Source organism: Ostrea edulis, chromosome 1 (genome assembly GCF_947568905.1).
Source record: "Ostrea edulis chromosome 1, xbOstEdul1.1, whole genome shotgun sequence".
Classification (NCBI taxonomy): Eukaryota; Metazoa; Mollusca; class Bivalvia; order Ostreida; family Ostreidae; genus Ostrea; species Ostrea edulis.
Window position 1 is genome coordinate 50,188,569 of NC_079164.1, and position 26,941 is coordinate 50,215,509.

Here is a 26,941-nt window from a genome sequence, read left to right on the forward strand (position 1 = left end):
TTCTCCTCCCTGATTTCATCTTTGAAAGAAGTCTTTCTCTATTCTTTCAGTATAGGTTTCAATCTCTAAAATTAACCTTCTCAGAAATACCAATCCCTTGAATGTCATCCTTATACATGTTAATGAAAAAAACTTTCTTCAGTCTATCTTTACTTTCATTATACTTATTATAGCTACAACACATTCAGACTGCAATGATCTGAAGAATTCCCATGCATATGCAACTATTTATATTGTAGATACATTAATATTTACAATCATCTTTCTTTTATTTTTTTGCATCAAACTTCAATCCCAAGAGAGGGATACACATGATATGTGAGATCTCTATTCAGTGGTTTAGTTTGTCCCCCTGGAGCAGTACTTAACACAAGCACCATCAGTATTTTTCCACTGTCTTTGAACATAACAACTCTGACAAATACTTCACAAGAATGGCCTGACAGAATTCTGTCCAGAGATACACTTTGATGATAGCTCTAGTGCTCCATCTTAATTGGTGGGTTTACTTTTAACTTCCCCATCTCTCTGTTTGTTCCATTTCATAATAAGTTTGATGTTGCTATGCAATCACATATACATCTCACTTTCCTTTTGATGTGTACAATTTATCCCACATTTCCTCTTCCTATTCAGTTAATGCTTTCAATTAAAATATTTGCCTCTGTTTGTTCTTAATCTATTTCCTATTTTATTCATGCTTTTTGTGATAAATTGATGTTAATGTCACGTGATCACATGCCCCTCTCTTTGAAATTTTGAACAATTTTATTTACTATCCAAAAGAAAAAAGAAAAGAAAATCAAAAATCAAAATAAAAATTTAAAAAAATTAAAATTCATATTTTAAGCAAGAGTTACTTTCCTTGCCCCTATTTATAAAACATATTACCTCATTTTCTCTCTCTCATTAGAGCTAATATGGTTTTTTTGTCAGTGGGAAAAATGACAATATTGCTTCATCCCAAGCTAACCCAGCCTCACCAGTTCAAAGAGTTTTTCTGCCTCAGTAGCCAGTCTGATTGCATTACATGTTTCAACTTCAAAAGGAGACTCACAAATAAAACTTTCTTCTATTGCTGCTTAATTACTCCCAGAAACATTTTCAGATGGCAATTTTATTCATTTATTCTGTGTGATCTCAAAAAATGATGTAGAAATATCACAAGAATAAAAGGATTTTTACACACACTTAGCATGTTTGCTCAAATGAGCCCAACATGTTTAAAGTCCATATATTCCTCCTCCCTCTTGTACAAGCTTTTCTAGAATATTGTCGTCAATCAAAGCAAGATTGTAACAGTAAAGATTATCCAATATTTTTCCAAAGAGAAATATTTCAAATAAATACTACAGAGTCTCCTGTATTCTTCCTCTATGATATCTTAAATGCTAATTAAACATGCCCCAGCATAAGTGATTTACAATTGAATTTTTTTTTTTAAAAGCAATCCCCTTCAACCTTCTAATCACAGAAATTATATAGGGCCATAATTAATGTAGAGTAATTCAAAAATGACAAAATTATAGGAAAGAATTTTTTTTATTACTCATGACAGAAATTATATAGGGCCATAATTAATGTAGAGTAATTCAAAAATGACAAAATTATAGGAAAGAATTTTTTTTATTACTCATGACTTATTGAGCAATTCTTTGTGCAATTTTCTTTCCATCAATGCCCTGCAAAAGCTTTAAGGTAACATATATTCTGGCTTCAATATGCCAATACTTTGGATACATTGAGAAATTATTATTACCTCAGCTGTTTCACATGATTCCTCTCCATGTTCTCCTGCACCAATTCCACAAGCTGTTGCTGTTCCTGTGAGGTTAGTTGAATTCTCTTAGATCCTGAACACATAAAAGCTTGACCCTGGGCTGTACAAGGGTTATGACCTTTGACTTGACAGGAGTTTTGGCATTGTCCTTTTACCCTTTCTTGTAAATCACTATTGCACTGCTTGGCAGGCAACTGCACATGAGTGGCTGTTAGGTTGTTGTTGAGCTTTGCAAATTCTTTTGATTTGGGAGTGTCCTTCACCTTATCACTATCCTTAGGTTTGTCCTTTTTGCCCTTGACTGGTAACTTGTTCTCTGGCAGTTGTGTGTTGTCTTGCCCTACAGTGAGCCTTAGTTTGAGAGTTTTTGTTCCATTGGAGGGAATTTTGATGGACGACCCCACAGCATCATATAAAGCTTTCAGTAAACTTGACAGGTCCTGCAATAAAAGCCAATGAAATTACTTCTAGGTAAAAAATACAATGATCATTTCTCCCAATGGAATTTACACTTTCTTGTGTTGATACATAAAGCAATTCTTGACACCTACACCTTTGACTTTATACAAATTCTTTAAAGCCTTCCTTATTATTTCTTTAACACCTTGACCCTTTAATCATCTGCTGCCAATTAACTTCTGGTGCAGCAGGTGAACCAGACAGTGATCTATGGCTCACAATAGAAAACAGCACAACAACTGTTTTCTCATTCTGTGGCTATCGCATTTCCCCCCTCTGACATGATGCACTGTTATGACAGATGGATATTTGCCCAAAGCTTGCACTGAGGCATACAAAGTACTCTTTTGATGCATTCCTAAGACAAGGGCTAGCTTTAATAAAGTGATATGATACAAATCCCACCAGTGCTTGTGTTAAAGAGTATCTTCTTAATGCCGATTACTCAGAAACCAATGCACTAAGCTGGAATGCAGGGCCCAACAACTTGCTACTTCAAACACATATATTTGTTTTTTATCCAGAGCTTATCACAAACCTTGTCCAATATCGTAAAGTACGTGTAATTAAAATGGCTTGCCGTCCTTTTTAACTGAATCAGCTGTGTACATAATATTCAATTTGCAGTAGACCTTGGATACATAAATGACAAGAGGACTATATTTAACATGTACAATACTCAACCCTGCTCTTTGATCATCCTAAACATCACCACCTTCATTTGAAAAAAAATAAACGTAGCCAGCCTATCTTCCCAGCAGCTGTTCCTTTTTTTCCACTATACAACTATTAAACAGATAACGCTTCCACCTGTTGACTAAATGTATCTCTCTTTATCACTACAAACGTTGATATTCTTTTGCAAATGGGTATAGGAAAAAGTTTATATCGTGTTTATGAATCATTCATGCTCTCTAACATAATGCAGACAATATTTTGGGATTTGGTACAAATAATAATACTCTCTAACTTTAGACTGTGTCTCTTCAATTTTTGAAGGTATTGATAGTCCATAAAGTACTGATCATCATGCCCTCAGAAATACATGCAACACATCATGATGCAGTCATTCACCTCTCTTGTGATTTTGCCATGTCCATCAAAATCATACAGAGTAAAGGACCACTCCTGCTTGTTCTTCTCCAACCCCTCAAACTGAACGCCACACTCAAACTCCTGCAAACAAAACTTTCTTAATTATACAACAATTTATTTACTATTGGAGATAGTCAACAAATCTTATACAATCATGACTGAAGTCCTAGCAGCATTATATTCACTAATATTAAAGTTTATCACCAATAAGTGAGACCCTTTTCTTGGACCTGCCATTAACTGTTGTCTTCTTATGGCAAAAGTAAATTGCATATGGAGATAATCAAATGATGGCAGCTATACTGATGAATGAAGAATATCTGGCTTTCTGTCATGTTATTGGATAATTACTTCCTTTGGGAATTTACTCAGTTTTAGGACTGAAATCAAATTAGTGCAGCGAGCATGTTATGGCAATTAACCATTCTGCACTTGAACAGTCATCATACTGCATGTTTGCTATAGAAAAACAGAGCTATTTCAACTTTTCAAGTTTTTTTTTTTACCGTACTTCAGAATGAATTAGCTACACTGTACTGCATGAAAACATGGGAGTGAAATAGATCTTGCACTTATAATTCCTCTCAATTCAGCGAGTCGAACAGCAATCATCACTACCTAAATGGAATTATTTGTTCAACAACAAAAAAGACATGGATGCATCAATAAAATATTAATATTGAGCTTGATCAGAACTGTGTAGTTTGTTTAATGGAAGTGCACGGTTCAGTGAATTTCATTCAACATCAGGTGTTAAAGCTAAAAGTTCAGAGCTGTTCAAAGGAATACTTCATCATTTTAATAGAACAGATAGGGAAATACATCATTTCTCAATATTTCCATTACCACATAGGCAATCTCAATAGTCCATGGATATCATATATTTTTTCCAATTCATATTCAATGATTCTCTTTGACAGTTCTTAATTAACAATGTTATTTATCATAAGGCTCTTTACATTTCATTCCCAAAAGACAAAACGTAGAGACCAAGCACTGTTATTATAATTTTCATACAGTCACTTTTTAGCAAATATAACTTGCTCCTGTATGTAGTGTCTGGCTCTATGCAATACAGGCTGCATAATTTTTGCAATGTTTACTCTTTTACCACAAACAAGGAAGCGTGACTTGGACATACAATTTCATTCAAATATAGAAGATTTACATCTCATGTAAACACACTCTGACCTACATATTTCTGTCCTTTTACAAAAGACTGTTTGCCGCTAGCATGCTCAGGTGGATCCCCCTTAAAATATGGGGACAGATTGCAAACAATTATTTCTCACAAGTCATCAATACTAGAGTACAGGCATCAAAGCCCACAATTCACTTGGGCTAATGACCAGTCATGTTTACTGGTCGATGTGACACTAAACTTGGATGGCAGTTTTATATCCATTCCTCTTTCTGTGCCTTTATTACTTATTTATGTACATTTCAAAGGAACTCAATACTTATTAGTTATTTCAGACGCTGTATTTAGGTTGAAAATTTAGCACATAAATGCCATATAGGAACCCTCCATCCTGTTTCACATTTCCTTAGAAGTGAATTTATAATTTGCTTTGTGGGACTGACCAAATGTGTGGTTTGATTGGCACACAATGGCACAGAGAGAAATGAGGCACATGTCATTTTATATGTAGGAAGAGGATCTCCTTGATTCATTGATAGTTAATTCAATACTATAATATATTTGCATTGCCCAGTTTAAAGGTATACCCTAAACTTGCACACAAAAAAATTGTATTTTCCCCCTTGTGCAATTTAATGCTATATACATGTGCTTGTCATTCCTGAATATTCCCTTCTTTCAAATTGTTTGAAATGGTACACTTGATTTAAATTAATCTCTTTCATTGATACTTAACAACCTCAAACTTCAAAGAAGTCCTTAAATCACAGAGCAATAATAACAAAATACAAATGTCTACTCTCACAAACATATATACTAGATGTGCACAAGATATATCTCTCAAAGTACGGCTCATTTAATTTCACACTATTTCAAGTGTGAATTTCATTAGGCACGCAACACGTAGTCCAAAGAATCTGTTTGATAAGATAGAAATACGTGTACTATCACTTCAAAAATCAGATAATGAAATCTATAATATTGAAAAAACACTTCATTTATTCTCAACACCTCACCTATTTAGAATTCAAAAGGACTATGTTTTTATATATCAATTTTAAATATTCCTTTTAATGTATAAAACTCTAAAGAGTCAACTGACAACATGTTCACTACCACGGTCCTAACACTAATAAATGTGTACTTGTAGAGGATCTCTATACAGTCAGCTAACTTTATTTCTGATTTAGATTTCTTTGATTTCCTTTCATTTATAGTCATTTTTTTTATAATATAACATCAATCATAAATGCTATTTAAATTATTTTCATAGATAGTAGAGTGACCAAAGAACACCCTTAATTTGAGTTCTTTATAATAAGAGTATCTGAAACAAATTTCAATGTTTGTGTCACCTACCTCTATATTAAGTGGAGGTTTCTCTAACTCTTGCTCCAGCTCCAAAGCCTTGGGGTTTTCTGTATCCATCTTCTGGGGAGGAAGTTCCACTGAGAAGAAAATCACTGATGATTAATACATACTTCATGTACCATGACAGATTCATTTATCACCAAAAAAGATGCCAGTCTGTTTTTCCTGATAAATCTGGCTTCCTTAGATGCCCGAGAGGAAAAACGGCATTTTTCTAACTTTCGTTTTTGTTTTCATTCCAAAATTAATACCAACATTATATATCCCTTCCTTTCTTATAATACATTTTAGAAACATCTACAAATCATTGGAAATTCTTGAGTTTTACATATTCTGGAAACTAAATTCAGTTAAGTGTTTACAAATTAATGAAGTATTTGTTTAATTAACAAACCTCTGAGTGGAATGTTGCCTCCTTTACTATCAAGACTGACTGACAGTTCCTGCAAATTAGAGAAAAGCAGGATGACTCATATGGTTCACTTCAATAATACAGCTCATCAGATGGCTGCAGCAAATAAACAGCAACTGACAACCTTTAAATTCCTGTGCTCAAAACATTCAAGTCAGAATTTGATTCCACCTATCTTGTTATTTTTTTATTTTAACAATTTTTCTCTGCCAATCCTTCAACATTCTGAGAAGGGATTATCACAACCCCCATATCATACAAAAAATGGCAGCTGCTTGTTCTCAAAAGCCAGAAAACATTCAGTTTGCCAACAATATTATTATCAAAAACTGTCATTTGATCAAACTTGTTCTTCTCATTTTGACTTCCTCTGAACTTACAAAAGAGGTGCTTGGCAGACATTAGAGGAATGATTGTACCAATCCCTGGAATCAAAGCAAAAATAAATCAACTACCACAGAGGCAAGTGTTTCATCAATTTCCTTACTACCAAAACCTTGTGGAATTCCAACATCCTTTGAATTATTTCCCTGCAGGATAATCATTTTGGACTTGCCCTCATTCCCCCAAGTTTTGACGAAGACTCAGTTGGACAGAGATGTTTTTGTATTTTGTTTACCTATAGATAGAGAAACTGTTTACCTGCACAGGTAATCTACCTGCCTGACTTGATCAAAGCCTCTCTGGAGTGAAGATGTTATGTAACCCAACATCTGTCTGACATAATCTGATTGGAGTATTATTACCTTTTGTTCAATTTACCAACACCTAGTCTTTGATGCTTGCACAGAGATGTTAACACCTACCGCTCAGATGTATAACAAGCAAGATAATGAAAACTCTCACATGCAAGCACATACACACACATTTAGTACCATGCTGTTGTTTTTTTAAAAAGCAAAAGCAGTTTCTGCTCAGAGCTCTTTCTGATTCTTTCTATAGAGTTCCTTAATTCCTGTTTATACTGCTCTGAAAACCAGGTAATTTAACTTCTTCAAAAAAAGTTCTAAAAATATTTATCTTCTCCTTATAAACCTTTAAATGATCAAGAAAATTCACCAAGAAAAAAAATCCAATCTAGCTTTACAAAGATGACAAAAACATTCCAAATTCTTACCTTTAAAGAATTTAGGAAAACCATTCCTTACAGAATGACCAAGATATAGAAGTACTAGACTAGTACTGGCTCCTATAGTGTCCTTTGTTAGTAAGAGAGTTAGAGAGATAGACCACCAATCACATCCAGAGTACTGGAATCAATAACTATCTCTCCTCCCTGTGTCTCAGATCAAAGGCAGTTATGCACCAAGGGGAAGGTCTCAAAGGTGGTTACTTCCTCATAAAGAGGACTGGCCACAGAGCAGGAAAGATGGAAGTCATTAATTAGCCCAAAACATCCTTTAAATATACTTTGGGTCATAATGCAAACAAAAAAACAAAATAACCCCACACCATTTTGCACAAGCTGTTGTTCTGCTTAAATTTACATTTATATCACCAGGTTTAAAATGGCCCCAACTGATAAGTCAGCCAGGCATGATGGCTGGGTATGTGCAAGTTTACAAAGAAATGTGAACATCTGTATTGGTCTTTTCAAACAATAATTACAGATGAAAAAAAAGTGCTAATTGATAACACAGTAGTGGGCCTGCTGCTGATTACCTGAACAAACAATAGACTATCATACACTTTAACAACCTCTCCATTTACAAAGCCTTTCACACCTGTTGTCATGGCTTTGAGTTATGGCTTTCCACCTATTTTTTTACAACCTGGTTTGTAATATCCAGTCAATTAAAGTGTCAGCAAGCATGTACCATGTCCATAAAACATGTAAGCAAGTGTAGGATTTATAGAGCCTTCTTTTCTTCACTTCTTCTAGTGCATTTTCATTTTCCCATGTTTGTTTTCATTCTGGAAACATGCAAAACAAGGCCCTTAGGACACCTTCAAAGACGTAATGACATGACATGTATCACATTCTTTGATTATGAATAACCTGTCTGTCAAAATTCGTTCATTAATTCTAACTGGTCATAAGCAGATAGCTGCATTTTCCCTGTCAGTCTGCAATTTGACATTTATAACTACAGACTCGACATTTCAGTGGTCATATGAATATTTTTCTTTATCATAAAAAAAAAAGTTTTTTGATAAACAGATAAACACATTTCCTTTTCTGCGTTTCCCTTTGGAAGCATGCTCATACAGCAAGAATTAAAATTTTTTTGGAGGGGAGTGAGGGTGTCCCTTTAATTTCTATATTTTGTTTTTCATTCTTCATTATACCTCCCTGTTTTACAACTAATGTTTTGCCCTTCACTAAACATGAATTTCATTACTTGAAATCAAACATTTTACATCTTCAACAAAAAGATTGTTTCTCTGTATTTGCATTTCTATGGACAAAACTATCTTCAGGGAAATTTGATGTATAACAATTTCTATCCAAGCAGATAAAACTTCTGATAGCCATATCCCATTGAAACCCCATGTCACCATTCTCCATTCACTCTTCCACTAATCTGCACTGATTATCGTTTAATTGTGCCATTACTTCTATGAAAAACTCTACCCGTGGGTCCTTGCACTCATTTGTTGAGTGTTTCATGATGAGGCTTGTCTACTTATCACATCATACATCATATCCAAAGAATTATTTCGACTCATACATGCATAGAACTCCTTAAGTCCATTACTCATCGACGCATATACCCACTAGCATCACCCATCTCAGAAAAGGGCAAGGAATGGTCAAACTATAGGCAGACATATTCTCAAAGTTCTTTTCTAGTTGATGTTTAATGCTAACCCCACAGGCACAAATCACTCTAATCATATTTTCCTGTAAGTGCCCCTACACTCTGATCAAACAGATTGGTGTATGCATTATTGATGAGCACCATGACTCTTATTTGAAGGTCTGCCATATTGTCAGGATCAAAGAAAGCCTTGTCATCACCTAAGTCCCAGCAGTGTTTGCCCAATAAAATTGACTTCAATCTTTGATGAAGATCTTGGAACATTTTAATCATAATTTCCAGTCGGTGCTACCTTCCATGTAATTTCATGAAAACAAAGCTTCAACTCTTTCTGTCACAAGATTTTGCCTAAATCAAACAAAATAAAAATAAAGATTTGACATTGAAGTCACGTGAATAATTCTTACATGTACTAATAACATTTCACAGCAGTGCAGTGGATTTAAGACACATTTCTTAAGGATTGTCTGTCATGAGATTACCACAACTTTTGCTTTTAATCCATATACTTTCAGAGAATAATCATGATGAATATTAAGAATACTTTTGAGATGTTCTAGCTTATACCATCATGTACCGTGTTTGTGCACATGTACTAAACACTCAATATAAGAATACAATTCAATACTCAAATCCCATATCATACATTATACAGGGATTACTAGTAGTCACTACTGTAAAGTGTCAAGTATAGTTCAAACACAATGTATTATAGTGTGCAACCCCCCCCCCCCCCCAACATTTGATTAAAAAATCATGAAAAGGTCCTATATATTGTATTATACATCCAAACAAGAGGCCTATGTGCCACATCCCTCACCTGAGTAACCTGGTCCTGCCTTGGTTCAGCTGTTGTGATTTTTGAAAGATTTTTTTTATCAATCTTTATTCCCATGAAAAATGTTGACCAGGTCCTCAGTCCTAAAAATTACAATTCATGTCCCCTTGTCCCAAAGATGCTTCATATCAAATCTTAAAAGAATTGGAATGGTGGTTATCAAGAAGAAATTGAAAATGTTCATGCTGCATGATGAACAATGCACGACAATGGATGAAAACCAATAGCAATAGGTCACCCAAGTAACTCCGGTACTATACAGTACCAAATTTACTTAAAGAAATAAACTTCCTCATTGAACTGTAAACAGTTGTGGAAGAAAGAAAGGAAACCTTAAAGTTATAAAAACTAATTCATTTCCTAAATATCTTGCATAAATAAACAGATTTGATGATTTAGACGAAAGTGAATCGGATTTTCAATTTGTATCGGTATAATAAAACAGTTCAATTATAATTATTGGGGGTCCAGTTAGCAAGATACCAGTTCCCTGAAGCCATGAGGACTTTGACGTCCCCATTGCACGAGGAAGGCTCGAACTCAAGACTTCCTAGTTACGAAGAGAATACTTTACCACTGAGCTACTGTGAATGGTTTGCACACAACGGTTCTCAGCAAGAACGGAACACTTTCAATAAACATGTCAAATTCATATTACTCTTAAGAGTTATCCATACTTAACTTAAAGTAGATCTTACAATTTGTTTGTTTTGCAATCCCCTTTCGACAAAAAAACAACATGTTTACAATCTACTGATTACAAAGTCTCCCAATCGAAGAACTGGCTGTATAAATGTGGATTTCTCCAAGTAATACTACATGTATTTTCCTCTCTGCACAAAATCCAAGACAATTTTAACTTCATTTAAAAAATCTAGACCACAAAGACCTTAATTTTGAAAATTTTCAAAAATCCCCTTTTTTTCCTTCAGCAAAACTGGCATCACTTGACCCTGATCCTAATTTGTGAGTCCCAACATCCTCTTATCATTTTTTGATGATCTCATGTCTCTATCAGTCCTGGTTCTAAAGTAATATAACTTTCTATAATCAAGGTCACTGGAGATACTAGTTTGTAAGTCACAACATCCTTTTATAATTTCTGAAAATTTCATGTTTTTCTCTGTCCTGGTTCTAAAGTTATACCTGATTTATGTTTAAGGTCAGAGGTCACTGGAATCACTTGACCTTGATACCAATTTGTAGATCTCATCATGCTTTTATCATTCTGATAATCCCATCTCTCTATCAGATCTAGTTCTTAAGTAATACCAAGTTTATAATCTAAGGTCAAGGTCACTGGAGTCACTTGACCTTGATACTAGTTTGTAGGTCCTGTCATCCTCTTATCATTTATGAAGGTCCATAATTCTATCAATTCCAATTCTAAAGTTATGCGAGTTTGTATGTTCAAGGTCAGAGGTCAAGATCACTGAAATTACTTGACCAATTGATACTAATTTGTAGATCATATCATCCCTTCATCGTTTCTAAAGATCCCATGTCTCTATCAAACCTGGTTCTTAATACCAAGTTTATGATCTAAGTTCAGAGGTCAAGGTCAGTGGAGTCACTTGACCTTGATACTAGTTTGTAGGTCCTGTCATCCTCTAATCATTTATGAAGGTCCATGTCTCTATCAATTCCAACTCTATAAAGTTTTACGAGTTTTATGTTCAAGGTCAAGGTCACTGGAATCATTTGACCTTGATACTACTTTGCAGATCCCATCATTCTTTCATCATTTCTGAAGACCCCATGTCTCTATCAAACCTGGTTCTGAAGTAATAGTAATTTTATGCTGCAAGGTCAGAGGTCAAGGTCAGTGGAGTCACTTGACCTTGATAGTTTGTAGGTCCTGTCATCCTCTTACCATTACTGAAGATCCCATGTCACCATTAGTCTCAGTTTTAAAGTTATACCAGTTTTCATGTTCATGGTCAGAGGTCAATGTCACTGCATGGAGTCACTTGACCTTGATACTAATTTGTAGGCCCTGTCATCCTCTCCTCATTTCCAAAGATTCCAGGTCTTTATCATATTTGTCAATTTATATCTGTTTCATTTTGGAATTAATTTTTTTCCCGTAGAGTTCTATGTTAAACCCACACCCCCATTTGATCCCCATAAAATGTACTCTAACCTCCTTCAATCTGAAAACAAAAACATTTCTGCACATCTAGATACATTTGCCTATAATATCCAATACTTTCGGCAACAGGTTACGGAGAATGATGTCGGACAGTTTAGGCACAAGAAACAAGCGGAAGAAGCGAAAGAATAATAAGAACCAAGCAAAAACTATAAGTCTCCAAACTTTGTTTGGGAGACTTAATAAAAAAAATCCCTGCTGCATGACCTTCTTTTCATCAACAGTGACATTATCGTTATTCATTTATTGGTTTTAAAATAAATAATCTCTATTTTCACATTTTCTTCTTCAGTGAGTTGCATGATTTCCGTTCACAACCTTTGTGAAAGTAAATTTGGCTACTACCCCAAAATGAAAATATGCTCATGATGAACTGGTAATTTGTCTGTAAACTTTTATGGATTTGAACTGCAGAACTGTCCATACTTGTACAACTTTGAAATATTGTGTCAAATCTTTCATTTCGACCAAGCGCCATTTTGACTTACAATGATGGGCCGAAACAATCCGAATGACCATGTGGGAATGAAGGTTCGAGGGAAAGAATGGTTTTGATGAGAATGGAACGCTAAATTGATCTGGGAATGGAATATTTTGGAACGGTTTGGATGGAACGGTTCTTATGGGAAACAGAACAGTAACGGAATGGTTCAAATGGTGTGGTAGCATGCTTCAGGGTCTATACTTATATTCTCATGGATATCTCATATTTTAGCAATCAAGAGATTGAAGTACACTACCAAAAATCATGAAAAAAAAGTATGAAAAGTTGACCTCAGAAAAGTTGATATGTGATCAAACCACCATATGCCAGTCAATCATTTTCATAAATACATATGAGATATGACTCATATATTCTAGATAGCCAAACAGCAATTAAAGCATGATATATCTTTCACATCATTTTATGGCAGATTTTATCTTGGGAAAATATTTAATGTAAAACACTTCCTTAACAAGATAAAGGTTATACACATCAACTGTAAAATCAAAATGCACATCAACAAGTGCTGTCTGATGTCAATGAAAATTATTTCAAGCCCTGCACATCAAAGTAAAATATATAACTGTATGCATTACATTTATATAGATTGTATTCATATCAACCAAAATCACGCAAACACCCAAGGGAAAAAATTAAGAGAGACCATGGTAGCTTGAAGTTCTTTAGAGGGTGGATTTGGCCTGGGTATCCCAAGTTCGAATCTCTGCTTCACCTGACTGAACACTTCTTAGATATGTAGTTAATATTCTTTTGTCAAACTGAATGACAGACATCATGGCTTTGTTGGACAAGACTTTAAATTTGTCTCTAAGTAACAGCATTCTGCAGTATTGGTAAAGCGCATTGCATGAATTGTTCCTGCCTCCCCACCGCTGAATAAGAATCTGTTCATACCAAAGGGTCACACATCTCGTACAAAGTTATTCAATAGAAATGCTATAACTGATCTGTCAATGTAATGGAGATTTCATTTAAAACTCATGATATTATAGACAGACGGCAGGATGGACAGACAGAACACACCCAAAAATCCTGTCTCAGTTTGAAAGGGACAAAACTTCACACTGAACCAAAGTAATGAAGGTATAGACTCTTTCATGATACTCCAACAACTTAACTGTTATGATACAACAAGCAGTGAAATCTCCAAAGACAAGTTAAAAGAGATAGCATAATTCCTTCAGGTGGAGGACCGTCTGATCTCTCTCCCAAAGCCAGGACTGCTTCAGTAATTTGCATTCATTATTAAAAGCACATTGATAAAGCATAGATATATAATGCTGTTTTAGGTGTAAAACATTTCCTCTTTAGCATTGATTTGCTTTAACAGATATAAAGAGCATAGAACCAGCAATTACACTTTTAAGAGCATAAAAATACAAGCCAGAGAATAACAATGGTCTTAAACAAATGAACTACCAAGCTGGTCATCAATTATATATGAACTGTGCATGCATTAATCAGGCAATATAAAACATTACAGCAATTGACATTTCACAAGGATTACAATGGACTGGCATGTAACTCCCACAAATTAATTCAGAGTACATTTCATTTATCACAAGAAATGATGATTGAGGCATTTCTTAAACCAAATAGATCAAAATCAACCTAATACTTACACTGTAAATCTTTCAAACAATTCACAATCAAAGAAATCTGAAGCAGTAATGCAAGGAAAACTCAATTTAATATTGGAACAAAATTCATGTAATTAAGAAAACCTCAACCTAGCATGTTTAGTGCAAGTCTTTCTCACAGAAAAAAAGAACTACCTATCCTATGGTGGTTTAAGCTGGCTTATTTGTCAGGTGAAGTTTTTAAGCAAAGTAGGATTTGAGAACATTGTCCTGGATAAAACATTCCTCCTCAGAAATCCCTGTGTACACCACAGAGTCCTTTATACATTTACAGCTTCAAAATGCTTCTGCAGTAAGCCTTGTGAAGACAACCACTAATTGGCTTTGCAGTTTCATCTTTATGGCAACTTATTCAAAGGAGACATTAAAAAGAGCTTTATATTTCAAACAAAATTTTCCGCTTACTTTAAATCATTCTTCTTTAGTGACAGTTACAAAACATTTTGCCAGTTTCCCAACACCTGTGAGATTAGCTGTACAGGTGTTGAAAACAAAAGGTAAATGGGTATCTTCATAAAAACCTGTAGAGTACAAACAAACTTCATGAAAACCCTGAAGTGTTTGTTCAACTTGACTTTAAACAAGAAATTGATTTGAAAGAACCATTCATAGAATATCACAAATGAATATACAAAATAAAAAATAAACAACTTCTGCTACGTTTTTGCAGAAAAATAACACAAATATTTAAATCGACAATAAAAATTATGAGAAGTTGATGAAAACATTATGTTGTATTCATGAAAAAACAGTTTAAAAATAAAACTATTGACAGGTTCATCGCCTGCAGATGCCTCCAGAAGATTCTTTGAATTCTAAAATCTGAAGGTTCGTAGCCAGTGCACTAATCCCTAGCAAAAGATCAAAGGAGTCATTCTCATACTGTCTGCCCTGCTCTAAATATTATTTATTTCATAAAAACAATTATCAGATACATACTTCTCTATCTCTATAAAAAGTTTCGACCAGTCTGTATTTTGGTAGAAGGCAACATCAACCTTATGCAGATTTTCGCTACAAGACCTGACAATAAACAAATGATCAAAGTATTGGCTTCAAACACTGGCTGGTCATCAAATCATTTCTGCCCCCATTTAAAGAGATCAATATCGCAAAAAACAGCATATGGAATAACTCGCATAGCTAGATATAGATAAAAATTCTGACAACTTTCTCAGTATAAATGGGACTTATTATTGACAATAGCAGGTTTATCTTAATGAGAGTGTTTCGTGTTTACAGCATTTAATTTTCTCTCCTTTTAGCACCATTCAACTATTATAAAACTTTGTAGTCAACTGAAATAAAATTCTATACATACGTATTATCAAAACATGCTTCGATGCTATATAAATAAAAGAGCATGAATGTATGAGGAAGAGTAGTAAATGCACAAAAATAATGTTCCTTTAATATCCAAACAAATTTGTAATAGTCACCAACAGCAATTGGTTTTACACTTCTATATGATCTATACAAGAATTTTCTATCTCCAAAATATTTTACAGTTATTAAGTATTTTAAAATATGAAGTCCTCTATGAAGACTTTCTAGTTTTCAAACTAGCCATATACTGTTTGTATTTAATTTAGACTGAAGAAAGTGTATATATATATATATAGATATACAAAATGCATTGTGAACAAGCATTTCAAATTCTACACATTAAGTTTGTTTAAAGATATATACTTGTAATCTATCATCTAAAGTGAACTCAAGTTTTGATCCTTATCTTTATAGAATAAATTGTCATACAACCACACAACTCATTGATATCAAGTCAATTAATGGACCAAATAAGCTTTACCCTTCATGATAAGGTTTTTCACCAGTTGCCAAAGAAATTGCAAGTTTACAAAAATAAGTATATTAAAGTCTAGGTATCTTAATCTGCAATAATGTCAATTCACTCTAGTACAAAAGCTTCCCTGGGATATACTAATTTGAGTATGTTAACAAATAATACATGTATTTTAGCGTTAGCGAGTGATGAAAGGCGTGCTTTTTCCACAAAGATCAGAAATATAAATCCCTTACATGGTGATGGGACTCTTTAATTGTGCGATTCCACAATGGTCGACATCTCATAAGGCCCAATCCCCAGTGATCTTCACTGCGGATTTAGTCCTGACCCATTACTGGTCAGATAAATAGACTGGTCTCCTTTGATCAGTCATCTGTGATTGATTTCACCATTTTGATTTCTGCTAGTCGACCTTTATAACTGCCTTTATAACTACGATAGTCAGCCTCACAAGTAACAGCTACAGCCAAAGGCCCCACTTTATCGCAGGACAATAGCATAATGAATTTCTGATGGATTAGATAATTGTCCCCAATATTCCTCAATTAATATTCCATAAAGCCTGTTTTTACTTTGAACGGTCTGATTACAAAGAGATTTAACTATTACATGGTAATAACACGGCCTGTCCTATCATAATATTCCCAGATAAAGTTTCCATTGATCTTTTAGGAAAAGAGAGGAACCTTGCAATGGCTATAAAAGACAAATTACAGATTAATATCTACGTACATGCATTGCTTTGAACTGTCCAATATGTGTCTATATATACAGAACATTTAAAAGGTTAAAAAACGGTCACTTACAAGACTTTTCGGCTTTCCAGTTCCTATTTAAATTCTCATATCTTTTGGCAACATTATTATTAAAAAATTCTAAAGTCCTTTTTTTCAAATGAAAGATAACCATTCATGTTTGCATTCAACTGTTTAAAAACTGTAATAAAATAAGAGTTATCAAATGGAATTCATGTGATAAATGCCAAAAAATTTCCTTGGATCTTTTGCATCCACAACACCCACTCTCATAAATTACCCATTGGACAAGGCCCATGACGCTGATAAAGGGACATAGCTCTTACAAGTTCCTTCTGTGAGGTCTTGGCTCATCACAAGATGCAACATATGAGATATGTTCACATTGTACACTTTTTTGACAGGAAGGAATGCAAAAGGCATCACTTATATTCATGCACTGGCTATTCTATCAATCTGAATACTAATTACGTAGTCTGTAGATGTGTTATGTACCAAAACAAAGTCCTTTTGTGTCAATTTTGACCTTGACATATGAACTTTAACAGATATATAACGATAACCCCACATTTCATTCTGCAATATATAAAGTCTATCATCTTGGAACAAGCATTCTGAGAGTATTGCTGTACCCTATTGGCACCCCCATTAACTGACGAATGCAATTCGAGAAAATGTACATTTAATGCTGTTTGAACTTGAACTGTGACCCAAAATATTGGTACCAACTCAGCATAATCATAATATCCTAAATTCTTAAATGTCACATAGTAAATTTGAGTTTGATAACTCAGTAGCTATAAATTATAAAAACAACCAAGAAAATTTAAAACTGACTGTCATATGTTTACCAGTGTCAAAGAAGTAAACAACTCAATAATATAACATTCATATCTGTGCTTTAATTACTTATAAAGGACTTCTGAACCCTGATTGTAATATATTACTTACCATCAACTGTCCAAAGGCAGATTTTGAATACCTGTGATTACAGTTGGATTGCAGAAATGCAGTAAATTGAGTATACTGTCGACTGATCACTTTTTGTTTAATGACTACATAAAAAAATGATTAATTAACAGATTTGATATAATATTTTCATTGATATGTTATTTTTGTGATTAGAGAGCTTGAAATTAAGTGTTATTTACACAATCAGCAACTGAGTTTCATCAACTGCCTCTTTTCATATGTCCTACTTTTACAGCCTTTCCATCAGAACAAAATCCGATGAATATAAAAATGTAGCAATATAAAAATTAATTTCTTTCACATCTGTTGATCAACTGTTATGAAATTCAAACTCGATTTGTAGTTTGCCACTCTGAAACTACACTGCAAGTTTCAAATGAATCCTCACAAGCATAAAGGGAAAAACCAATGGAACAGAATTACTGACAGAGGGACGGACAGGGAAACCCGGAGTCATCTTCAGTGTTACAAACCAGTAAAGTATTTCATTGAAAATAGATAGTAACGGCAAACTAACAACTCAACTTTATGACAAACGGGATCACTTCAGCTTCTCCATCAGTAACTTCCCATATTTGTGTAGCAATATTCCATTATCACCTGCATATGGTGCATATATATCTCAACTGATTTGATATGCAAGAGCCTGTTCTGCAATGATCAGTTTTCAAATTGAGACAGGCTACTGACAAACATGTTGATGGTGATGGGTTTGCAACAGTCTCGTTTAAAGTCAGAATTTTGCCAATTCTGTGGTCATTATAACAATCTAGTTTGCCAATGTAACCTATCATTGGGGCAAATGCTGTCGGATTTGTTTCATACCAGTTGTTAGGCCATTCTTGGCACTTTTTTTTTTACTACAGACAATTCTGTTTAGCTAATCAAGAGATAGGGCTCACAGCAGGTGTGACTGGTCAAGGGGATGCTTACTTCTCCTAGGCATCTGATGCCACCTTAGGTATTTCCAGGGGTCCGTGTTTGCCCAACTCTCGATTTTGTATTGCTTACAGACGTTATGAGATTGATCACTATTCATTATCTTCACCTTTCATTATGAGAATGAATGCAAACTGAATTCACTCGATGATACATACAATTACATCAACCCTGCAGTCATATTCCTAGGCCTTTTCAGTAATGGTTCACCTAGAAAAAAGGAGTGTTAAAACAGCAAAGCAAATGTAATGAGCCCTCCCTTGATTTGGGTGCTAATTACTTAATTTGTGAAAACTCCTAAACACCTCAAGAATTAGCTGGGAACCAAACTGCAGATAGAAAATTACTGTTTAGTTGTTTAAATATGGTATCTACTCACATTACATCAGTATTTGGGAACTTGAATACATATAAAACATCCATTTTTCAAGCATTTAGCTCTCCTATCTAAGAATTTTTTCCATTCAATTTAGAATTACAATAGACTAACACAGGTTTCCTGCAACAATTAATTTGAATGGTCATTTCAAACAACATATTGTGTTTATTTGTATGTTCACTTATGTAGAGACATTCACCTGAGCTTTGCAGGTAAAGTGTCACAAATCTTGACCTATGCATAGCACTCATGGTCATAGAAGTGAGGATTCTTTATTGTGCTGATGCCCGTCATGTTTCTAAGACCATATCTGAAAAATCTGTGACTTTCACTTACAATGCAGGCATTTTGTGAGGGAACAGCTCACTACCCATGCTAACATCTGATGCAGTGACAGGATTGAGAATTGAACTCAGGCCTCCTAGTTCAATGTAGTCAATGTTGACAAACTCTTACCTTCCTACATCAAAGCACCAAAAAAGAAAATAACATCATTTGATGTTTCATTAAAGCTATTTTTTATTTTTCTCTCTACTCTTGAGTGGAGGAATTCATAAGACAACTTGCAGTCAACTGAAAGCAATGAACTTCCTCCCATCAATTTGATTAATATTGATACAATGCTTTCTTCCTATTCAATGAGTTGTACAGTGGAAAATTGTTCCTTTTAATCCTTCCTTTGAAATATCTACAATAAATTTTTGATCAAAAATCGCTTCACTTACAGAGAAGACAATAATTTATCTTGTATCTCTTGATCTAGTCTGTTTTTCTTCTGAAATACTAATTAAATGTATAGGCTATGAAATCTCCCTCAGTGAATTCCCTGACTCTGTAATTCAACAGCAGCAAAAAAAAAAATTCTGAAGGGATTATTATCAGAGCAGCTGTTCAGAATTGACTCTATGATAGTCACAGCAATTAGAGACTAGCAGCCCAGAATTACCTCACCCCCAGTTTTCCAAAACAAACAAGGAATGATATACATGTACATAATTACAGACTAGCAGGGAAGAGGCACTACATCATAGTTGTCAACCAAAATGCACATTTAAAGCATTACTGCATGACTGTCATTCCGCTTATACAAGATTTATGCATTGCAGTCATGTCCTTGATCATCAATATTAGGCAATTTCAGTGTTTTTCTTGGACAGAATGAGAAGAACCACTAATGGTCCAACATTAGGGAACAGAAGTGTAATCTATCCCATAATAAATCTCCCAGTATTCTGTCAATTTGAGCTCTAATTGGGCAATTTTTCTATCCATCATGTCCTAAGTCTCTGTTTCTAAAAAAGAAGACTTGGGCTTCTTGTCAATATCACATCTCTAATTGAGTTACATATGACGAGTGCCCACATCTTTGGAAAAATAGATGCAATTACAAAACTGGAATGACACCTTATAAATATCTCTCCAAGAGTCTCTCATATGACCTCTACAGAGCCATCAGAGCAGATATCATTTTCATATATATGCTAATGTACTTGTCCTTAATGTAGCTTTCAATGCACTGATGCTAAGTAATTTTGACTGGTCACTATCTACTGCAGACAGAGGGTCAATCACTTACCTACACCACTTACATGCTATTGTACTTAAAACATCCCCATTTCAGTTGTTCTCTAATGTGGAATTTGTGTATTCCAGCCTAGTACCTGAATGACCCCCACACACTGTCAGAAAATGCTGGCTGTGATGAAAAATATCCCTAACACAGAGTGACAGTTGGCGGCAAAGTATACTGAAAGGCAGATTTGGTTTTTATGCTGTAATTACACATACTTCTTTCAAATGTTTGCAGCATTGGACATTAACCAAATTCTTGAACAAATCTTAGGAAAATCATTGTTCCCTCTTGGCTATTATGTACATCAGAATCAAGTAAAAATATTTTTGAACAGTTCCTTGGTTTTATAAAGTTGGGGTTTTTTGGGGGAAAAGGTAAGAAATTTCAAATACAGTTTTATTAAATGTTAAAAACAGCTCTATTGAAGAAATTTCAATCTGTATAGTGTACTTGTCCCAGATGTCATACAAGTTCATGCAACCTTTGTAAACAATAAAACAACATCTCATCTGTTACAGACTAAACACCGTTTCAGAAAAACATGATAAACTGGCCCTGGCTTCTAAAAAACTCTCAAATCCAAATAAACCCAGATCCATCCCTGCCTTTGAACTTCAATGATGAACGACCTCATTTTCTGGGTAATCAACACACCTCTTTGTGATGGATGCAGTGAAAACACTAATGATCTGCAATGTTTTTATTGAAGGAAGGGATCATTTTCAAATTTTAATCAATTCACTACTAAAAAAATTAATGAAAAAAATCCAACGACCAAAGTTTCTGTGAAATGAATACGTAACATCAGGACGCACACATGATGATAAAAGATCAAGTTATCCCACATGAGAATAATACTCATGAAACTACGTGTCACACTCCTTTTTTATTAACCCTCAAAAACGACATTAAGCCAAACGACTACCTTGAATTTCACCTGTTTTTGTGACAAGCAATATACTACTAAATGATTAAAACGCATTCCCATATCACAGAAATATGATATGGGCAAAGCAAAAGTAAACATACAAAAAATTTCCAACCAACAGCATAATATAAGATTAAGTCAGATGGGAGATGCTGAATGAAAATCAATTAACTAATGCATCCAAACAAATGGCTCATAAGCATGGAAGGAGAATTTCTAGATTATGACATTGTCATACCCTGTGATTTAAGTAAAAAGATATAAAAATTACAGCATAAAATTGATATGAAGAACTCCAGGTAAATTGTCTCCAAAAATTGATTTATACCAATACATAAACAATGCTTTTCAATCACACACACTTATTAGATTTTCATTTGCTCTTTCAACTAAGAATTTATATACACTTTCCCCAACATATGAAGTTTCGACAAAATGAGAAAAGAATGAATATAATTACTACGACTGTCATCTTATAACTTTTTTTTAAATGTTTGAGTAACAGTGTAACTAAATATGAATGAAACTGATCACTCAATTGATCTGTAGATCAATTACACACCTGAAATCGACATCAAAAGCTCTGACATTGAGAAAGTATCTCTTCAACTCTCCTTATCTGATTGGATAACTTGCATGTAATGAAATTGTTTGCATAGGCAATGGCCAATTTTATCTCCAATAGCTAGTAATGTTAGATTTCAAATATTCCATTTCAAAGAGATTATATCCAAGAATGCTCAAGCTTCAAAGCTCTTTCTTCTGACAGAAAGATTGAGAGACAGAAGATTTGTCCCAGATATGTACATTATCTCCAAAGACATTGCATCTAATCACTACAAGCCTTGGCCTTAAGTCACTAACAAAAGACATATTGCAGATTATCACTCTATTAATTATGACACATCCCTCTTTGATATAATTACTGACTGCATAGCACAAATATTTGGAAAAAAGAAAAAAAAATTGTCGCAACTGATTTTATGTCAATTTCATATCAGGTTATACCACACAAGAATGTACAAAATAAGGTTGCAATACTGCAAACTTCATTATCAGTGAGATCTCATTTGTTCATTTGCACTACAAAATGTGTTGTAAAACACACAGGTACCTGAGTTATGGAAACTATTATCCCCCCTTCTGATTTTTTGAATTTGCGGGGGATAATTTCTCAAAAATGAAGGAATTCCTGGCTACCACATACCAATTTTGATTTATCTAATCATTTCATGCTTTTTGTAAGCTTGAGAGATTTGACAAAATTGGAATGAGAGAGACAGGGTATCCACACATTTTGGAGAAATTATCGTCCCCCCCCCCCCCACCCACAAATAAATAAATTAAAAGTGGGGGTAGGAGTATCCATACTTTAAGTGCCTGTCCTAAAACATATGTCCTGTCACCTCTTGAAAACTGAAATCCCTGTCTGAGGCCAATGAAAATTACAAATCTTAAAGTCTGATGAGCTTGTAGATCATTTCCTTAAAATCAAAATTTTTGTGTTAAGATATTGAAATTGTCTTATTTACATAATTTACCATCAAATCAAAATAGATCAATAAAGAGCACCTAGAGTATAAGTCTTAGGTGATTGTGGTTTATTGTTTATTTTTAGAATAACTATACTTGTAACTGACAAAGTAACTCATACATTGAATTGCACAAGTATCCAATGAACAACTTGTTGAAACCTAACAAGAAGTCCACAGGCCTTATCAGTAACCTACGTTTTAGTTCACTATCAAGGGTTATGAAATTTATAATTTCCTAAGCTAAATTTTAATATTCAGCAGCAGTATAAAACAAGATGTGTTCTATTACAAATGCCCCCCAAAAGTGCCCATACTGATGAAAGACTTTACATACTATATATGTTATATTAACACTCTATGACTGTTTTGGACCCGGCTTTGAGTCAGAACTCCTGGGTTTTTGGTACATCCCTTTCTGCTTTTCCTTAAAATATGCAATTAGTTCTTATACAGCATCAGCAAAATTAAACAAGATGTGTTTGCGAAACACAAATGCCCCCCCCCCCCCCCCCCCCCCGATTCCAAAGATGGCCAAGATCACAAGGACAAATATATATCTTGGTACCAGTAGAAAGATCTTGTCACAAAAAAATATCATGTACAATATGAAAGCTTAATATTTACCATTTAGAAGTTATGACCAATGTCAATTTAAAAAAAACAAAACAAGTCAAACTTCAAGGTCAAAGTCACAGGGTCAAAAATGTTGGAACCCATGGAAAGGTCTTGTCACAAGGAATACTCATGTGAAATATCAAAGCTCTAGCACTTACTGTTCAAAAGTTATTAGCAAGGTTAAAATTTCAGACAGAATTACAGACAGGACAAAAACAATATATATCTCTGAGGCATAAAAAAAATTCTTTCAAATGATAATAGACTATGATAGTTTTGACCCCACCCTGGAACCAAAACCCCTACTCATGGGATCATGAACAATACAATTTTGGTGAAGGGCTACTTCTAAATATCCATTTAGTTTCAATAAGTATCAATAGCATTAAAGAAGATGGAATCTAAATGTTTCACATATACACACATATTATATGTCAAATTTGGCCCTGCATTGGAGTCAGAACCTCTACCCAGGGTATCATGAAATTTTACAATTTTGGTAGGGGGCTTTCTGTTCTACAAGACATTTCTTACAGATGTGTAGTTATAGAGAAGATTACTGAAAATTTGTCAATTTTGTTAACTTTTGCCCTGTCCCTTAAAGGCCCCGGGAGTGAATGTTTTCTGAAATAATACAAATCCAACAGAGCCAATTCTACTGTCAAGACAACTTGTGAACAAAATTGAAGTTCTCGCGAATAGAAATTGGCCCTCTAGCATTGGGGCTTTACACATTAGCAATACTACACAGTTGGACAGTGACTTATTATTCTGAATCTGTGTGTCCAGGATGATTGCTTCTCAAAAATGAGAAAACACTTCAAATGGATGATAAATTGCCCCAACATTTGTCAGAGACCCACCAGAGATACAGGAAATGAAGAATTTTTTTAAAAAAATTCTGCAAACACTTAAATCAATAACATATGCTGATCAAGAAATAAATAGGTATAGGTTTCTTCAAACCCAAAGAAAAACCACAATAAAGAGGGATGATGATTTTCATTTGTGCTTTTGATTGTACCCTGGGTCTTGGTTAAGCCAAACCATAAACAAGCAGCAGCGCACTATGAGTATGACATCTTGTTAGATTAGAACCCCTGATAACCTTTGTCTGTTTCCTATAAACTATGAGGTTCTGTGTATTGAATGACTTGGGTTTACATTATCGCCCAACTCACTGCAAATTCCTGAAAAACAAAATCCCTCAAGCTGTGATTAGAAACTTGCTAGTACACATTAATTTTTTTTCATGGAACTGTTTCCACTTTATGTTTCAAGTGACCTACAAAATTTCTTCATAAATTGTATTTTATTTAACAGTTGTCCAAGTACAATGTACATCCACAGTCAACAAAACACATATTCTATGGCATACCAAAATCGAAGTGAACAAACATTTCTGCACATCAAAAGATAATGCATAAATGCAGGTCAAGTGGACATAAAATGGTTTGGATTCAACTGTTGTTAAAATCCCTTTGAAGACACATATTGCAGCAATTTTCCCAAATGACAACATGTTAGAAATACATCCTGTAATAAGTGCAATACTAGAGCTTGATATTTTTTGTAGCTGAACCCAATAGTGGTAAGTACACGACAAGTTAATGCACTAAAAAATATATTGAGTACTTTTTGGTAGACATTTATTTCCACTCTGTAACCTAAGTCATAAATCAACTCTTTACTTACAGTCATAAGGTGACTGGGAATTAGTCCAAATCAAATGACAATGCACAATTGTGCTTTGAATGGAGAAAAATATGTCAGGTTCAGGATTTTTTGAAGACCTGGTATAATCAACTGTAAACTTCATTCAAAGTGCAGGTATTGCCTGCAAGGATTTTTATTCAGAAAATGGAACGATTCATTTTAAATAGTTCACAAGGTTGTTCAAAACACAATAAAGTCATTTTTATTGCACTCTAAGGAAGTGACACCTTCTTAGAAAATAACGGATATCCAACATCATACATTTTTATTTTTTGCATTTTGAGGTCTTAGCATGATAAAGTGTACATATAAAATCTGCATCCCACAAGATTTCCATGTATCTTTTGTAGGATTTTAAAGAGTCCTGTCCAATGTCCAACTGTGCCAAATTACCAGCTCACCTGGAACTAGATTAGTCAACCTATCATTTCACCCAACAGAGAAAGCATGTGACACTTATGAAATGAATGTTTCTGAATCATGACACTAATGACTTATATTTTTTCACTAGTCTTTATATCTTGCATTATTGCCATGGAATACCAAGAACAATTTTCTAACAGACCAAAAATCTAGTCCATCTCCAACAGAATCTGGTGACTGTCAAAAATTTGTTTACCCAATTTATCATCTACCATTGGGTATAGCTATTCTATCCCTAAGATTTATGAAGTTTAGAAATCCAACATTCCATTAAGGCCCTCTCATGTCACATAGGGATTGGTCATTTTTCTATGAATGGACAGATAATCTATAGCCTAGCCAAGATTTGGGCCATCTTTAAAACATTTACAATAGCATAATATTGACCTTTTCTTGAGATTTTAAAACCACAACAATGCTAATGTTAAGGGTCAGCATTAGAAGGCACAGGGTTGATAAATAACACACACGAGTCATTTAACACTTGGATTTTATCAATGTTTTTTTTTTAAGTTCAACTCCTGAAAATAAGCACATCACAATATCATCCCCAGAGGGAACAAAGACCATCAATATATCCTGTAAACTCAATCAGAGTCCAAAATGAATTTACCTATTTGAAAATTTATGACATTATTACAAGCTACAGTCTCAGAGTTGAGAAATGATATCTCTGAAAATTTAAGATCAGATCATTCATGAATAGAGCTAAATAACTTCTTGATTAATACGTGAATCTACTAATGACAGCAGTTTCCCACTATCAAATTACTGAACAAATACTGGATGGCACACTCTGATACAATTAAGTTTTGTGTCATTAATTATTCCCTCTCCTGCTCTGGCTTTGATGTTTCGGACTTGTTGACCTTCAATGTTTAGGTGTCACCACACCCCCTTATTATACTTTTTTGAAGGCTAATAACTAGTTACACATCTCGTCTCGACATGAACAAAAGATTCCCACCTTCAAGCTTTCTGTCTGAAAATCTACTAAGAAATACTTCAGCGGTGATTTTTGCCAGCTAAAAAAGTCTTCTTGTGAACATGCTCTCATTGTGAAGTTCAATCATATCAAAAGAATTCCTTGTTTTAAATTCTATGTGTGGTGTTAGGAGCATTGGGACTTTTTTTTTTACTTCAAGAA

At 34.3% G+C, this 26,941-nt stretch overlaps 1 protein-coding gene across 7 annotated transcripts in view; it reads right to left on the reverse strand.

The window, feature by feature from the left end:
* Window positions 1–26,941, reverse strand: part of LOC125651201 (protein naked cuticle homolog 2-like) — a 35,544-nt gene that overhangs the window by 3,757 nt on the left and 4,846 nt on the right. For 4 of the 7 annotated variants that reach the window (XM_048879791.2, XM_048879797.2, XM_048879781.2 and 1 more), the window contains 4 exons: window positions 6,241–6,289; window positions 5,835–5,923; window positions 3,314–3,415; window positions 1,760–2,220 (listed from right to left, as the gene is read on the reverse strand). In XM_048879791.2, the coding sequence (XP_048735748.2) occupies window positions 1,760–2,220; window positions 3,314–3,415; window positions 5,835–5,923; window positions 6,241–6,289 (701 nt within the window). Of the gene's footprint in view, window positions 1–1,759; window positions 2,221–3,313; window positions 3,416–5,834; window positions 5,924–6,240; window positions 6,290–6,638; window positions 7,204–7,375; window positions 9,229–18,783; window positions 18,836–26,941 lie in introns of those variants that run through there. The other 3 variants (XM_048879815.2, XM_048879808.2, XM_048879821.2) reach the window with 3 other exon arrangements.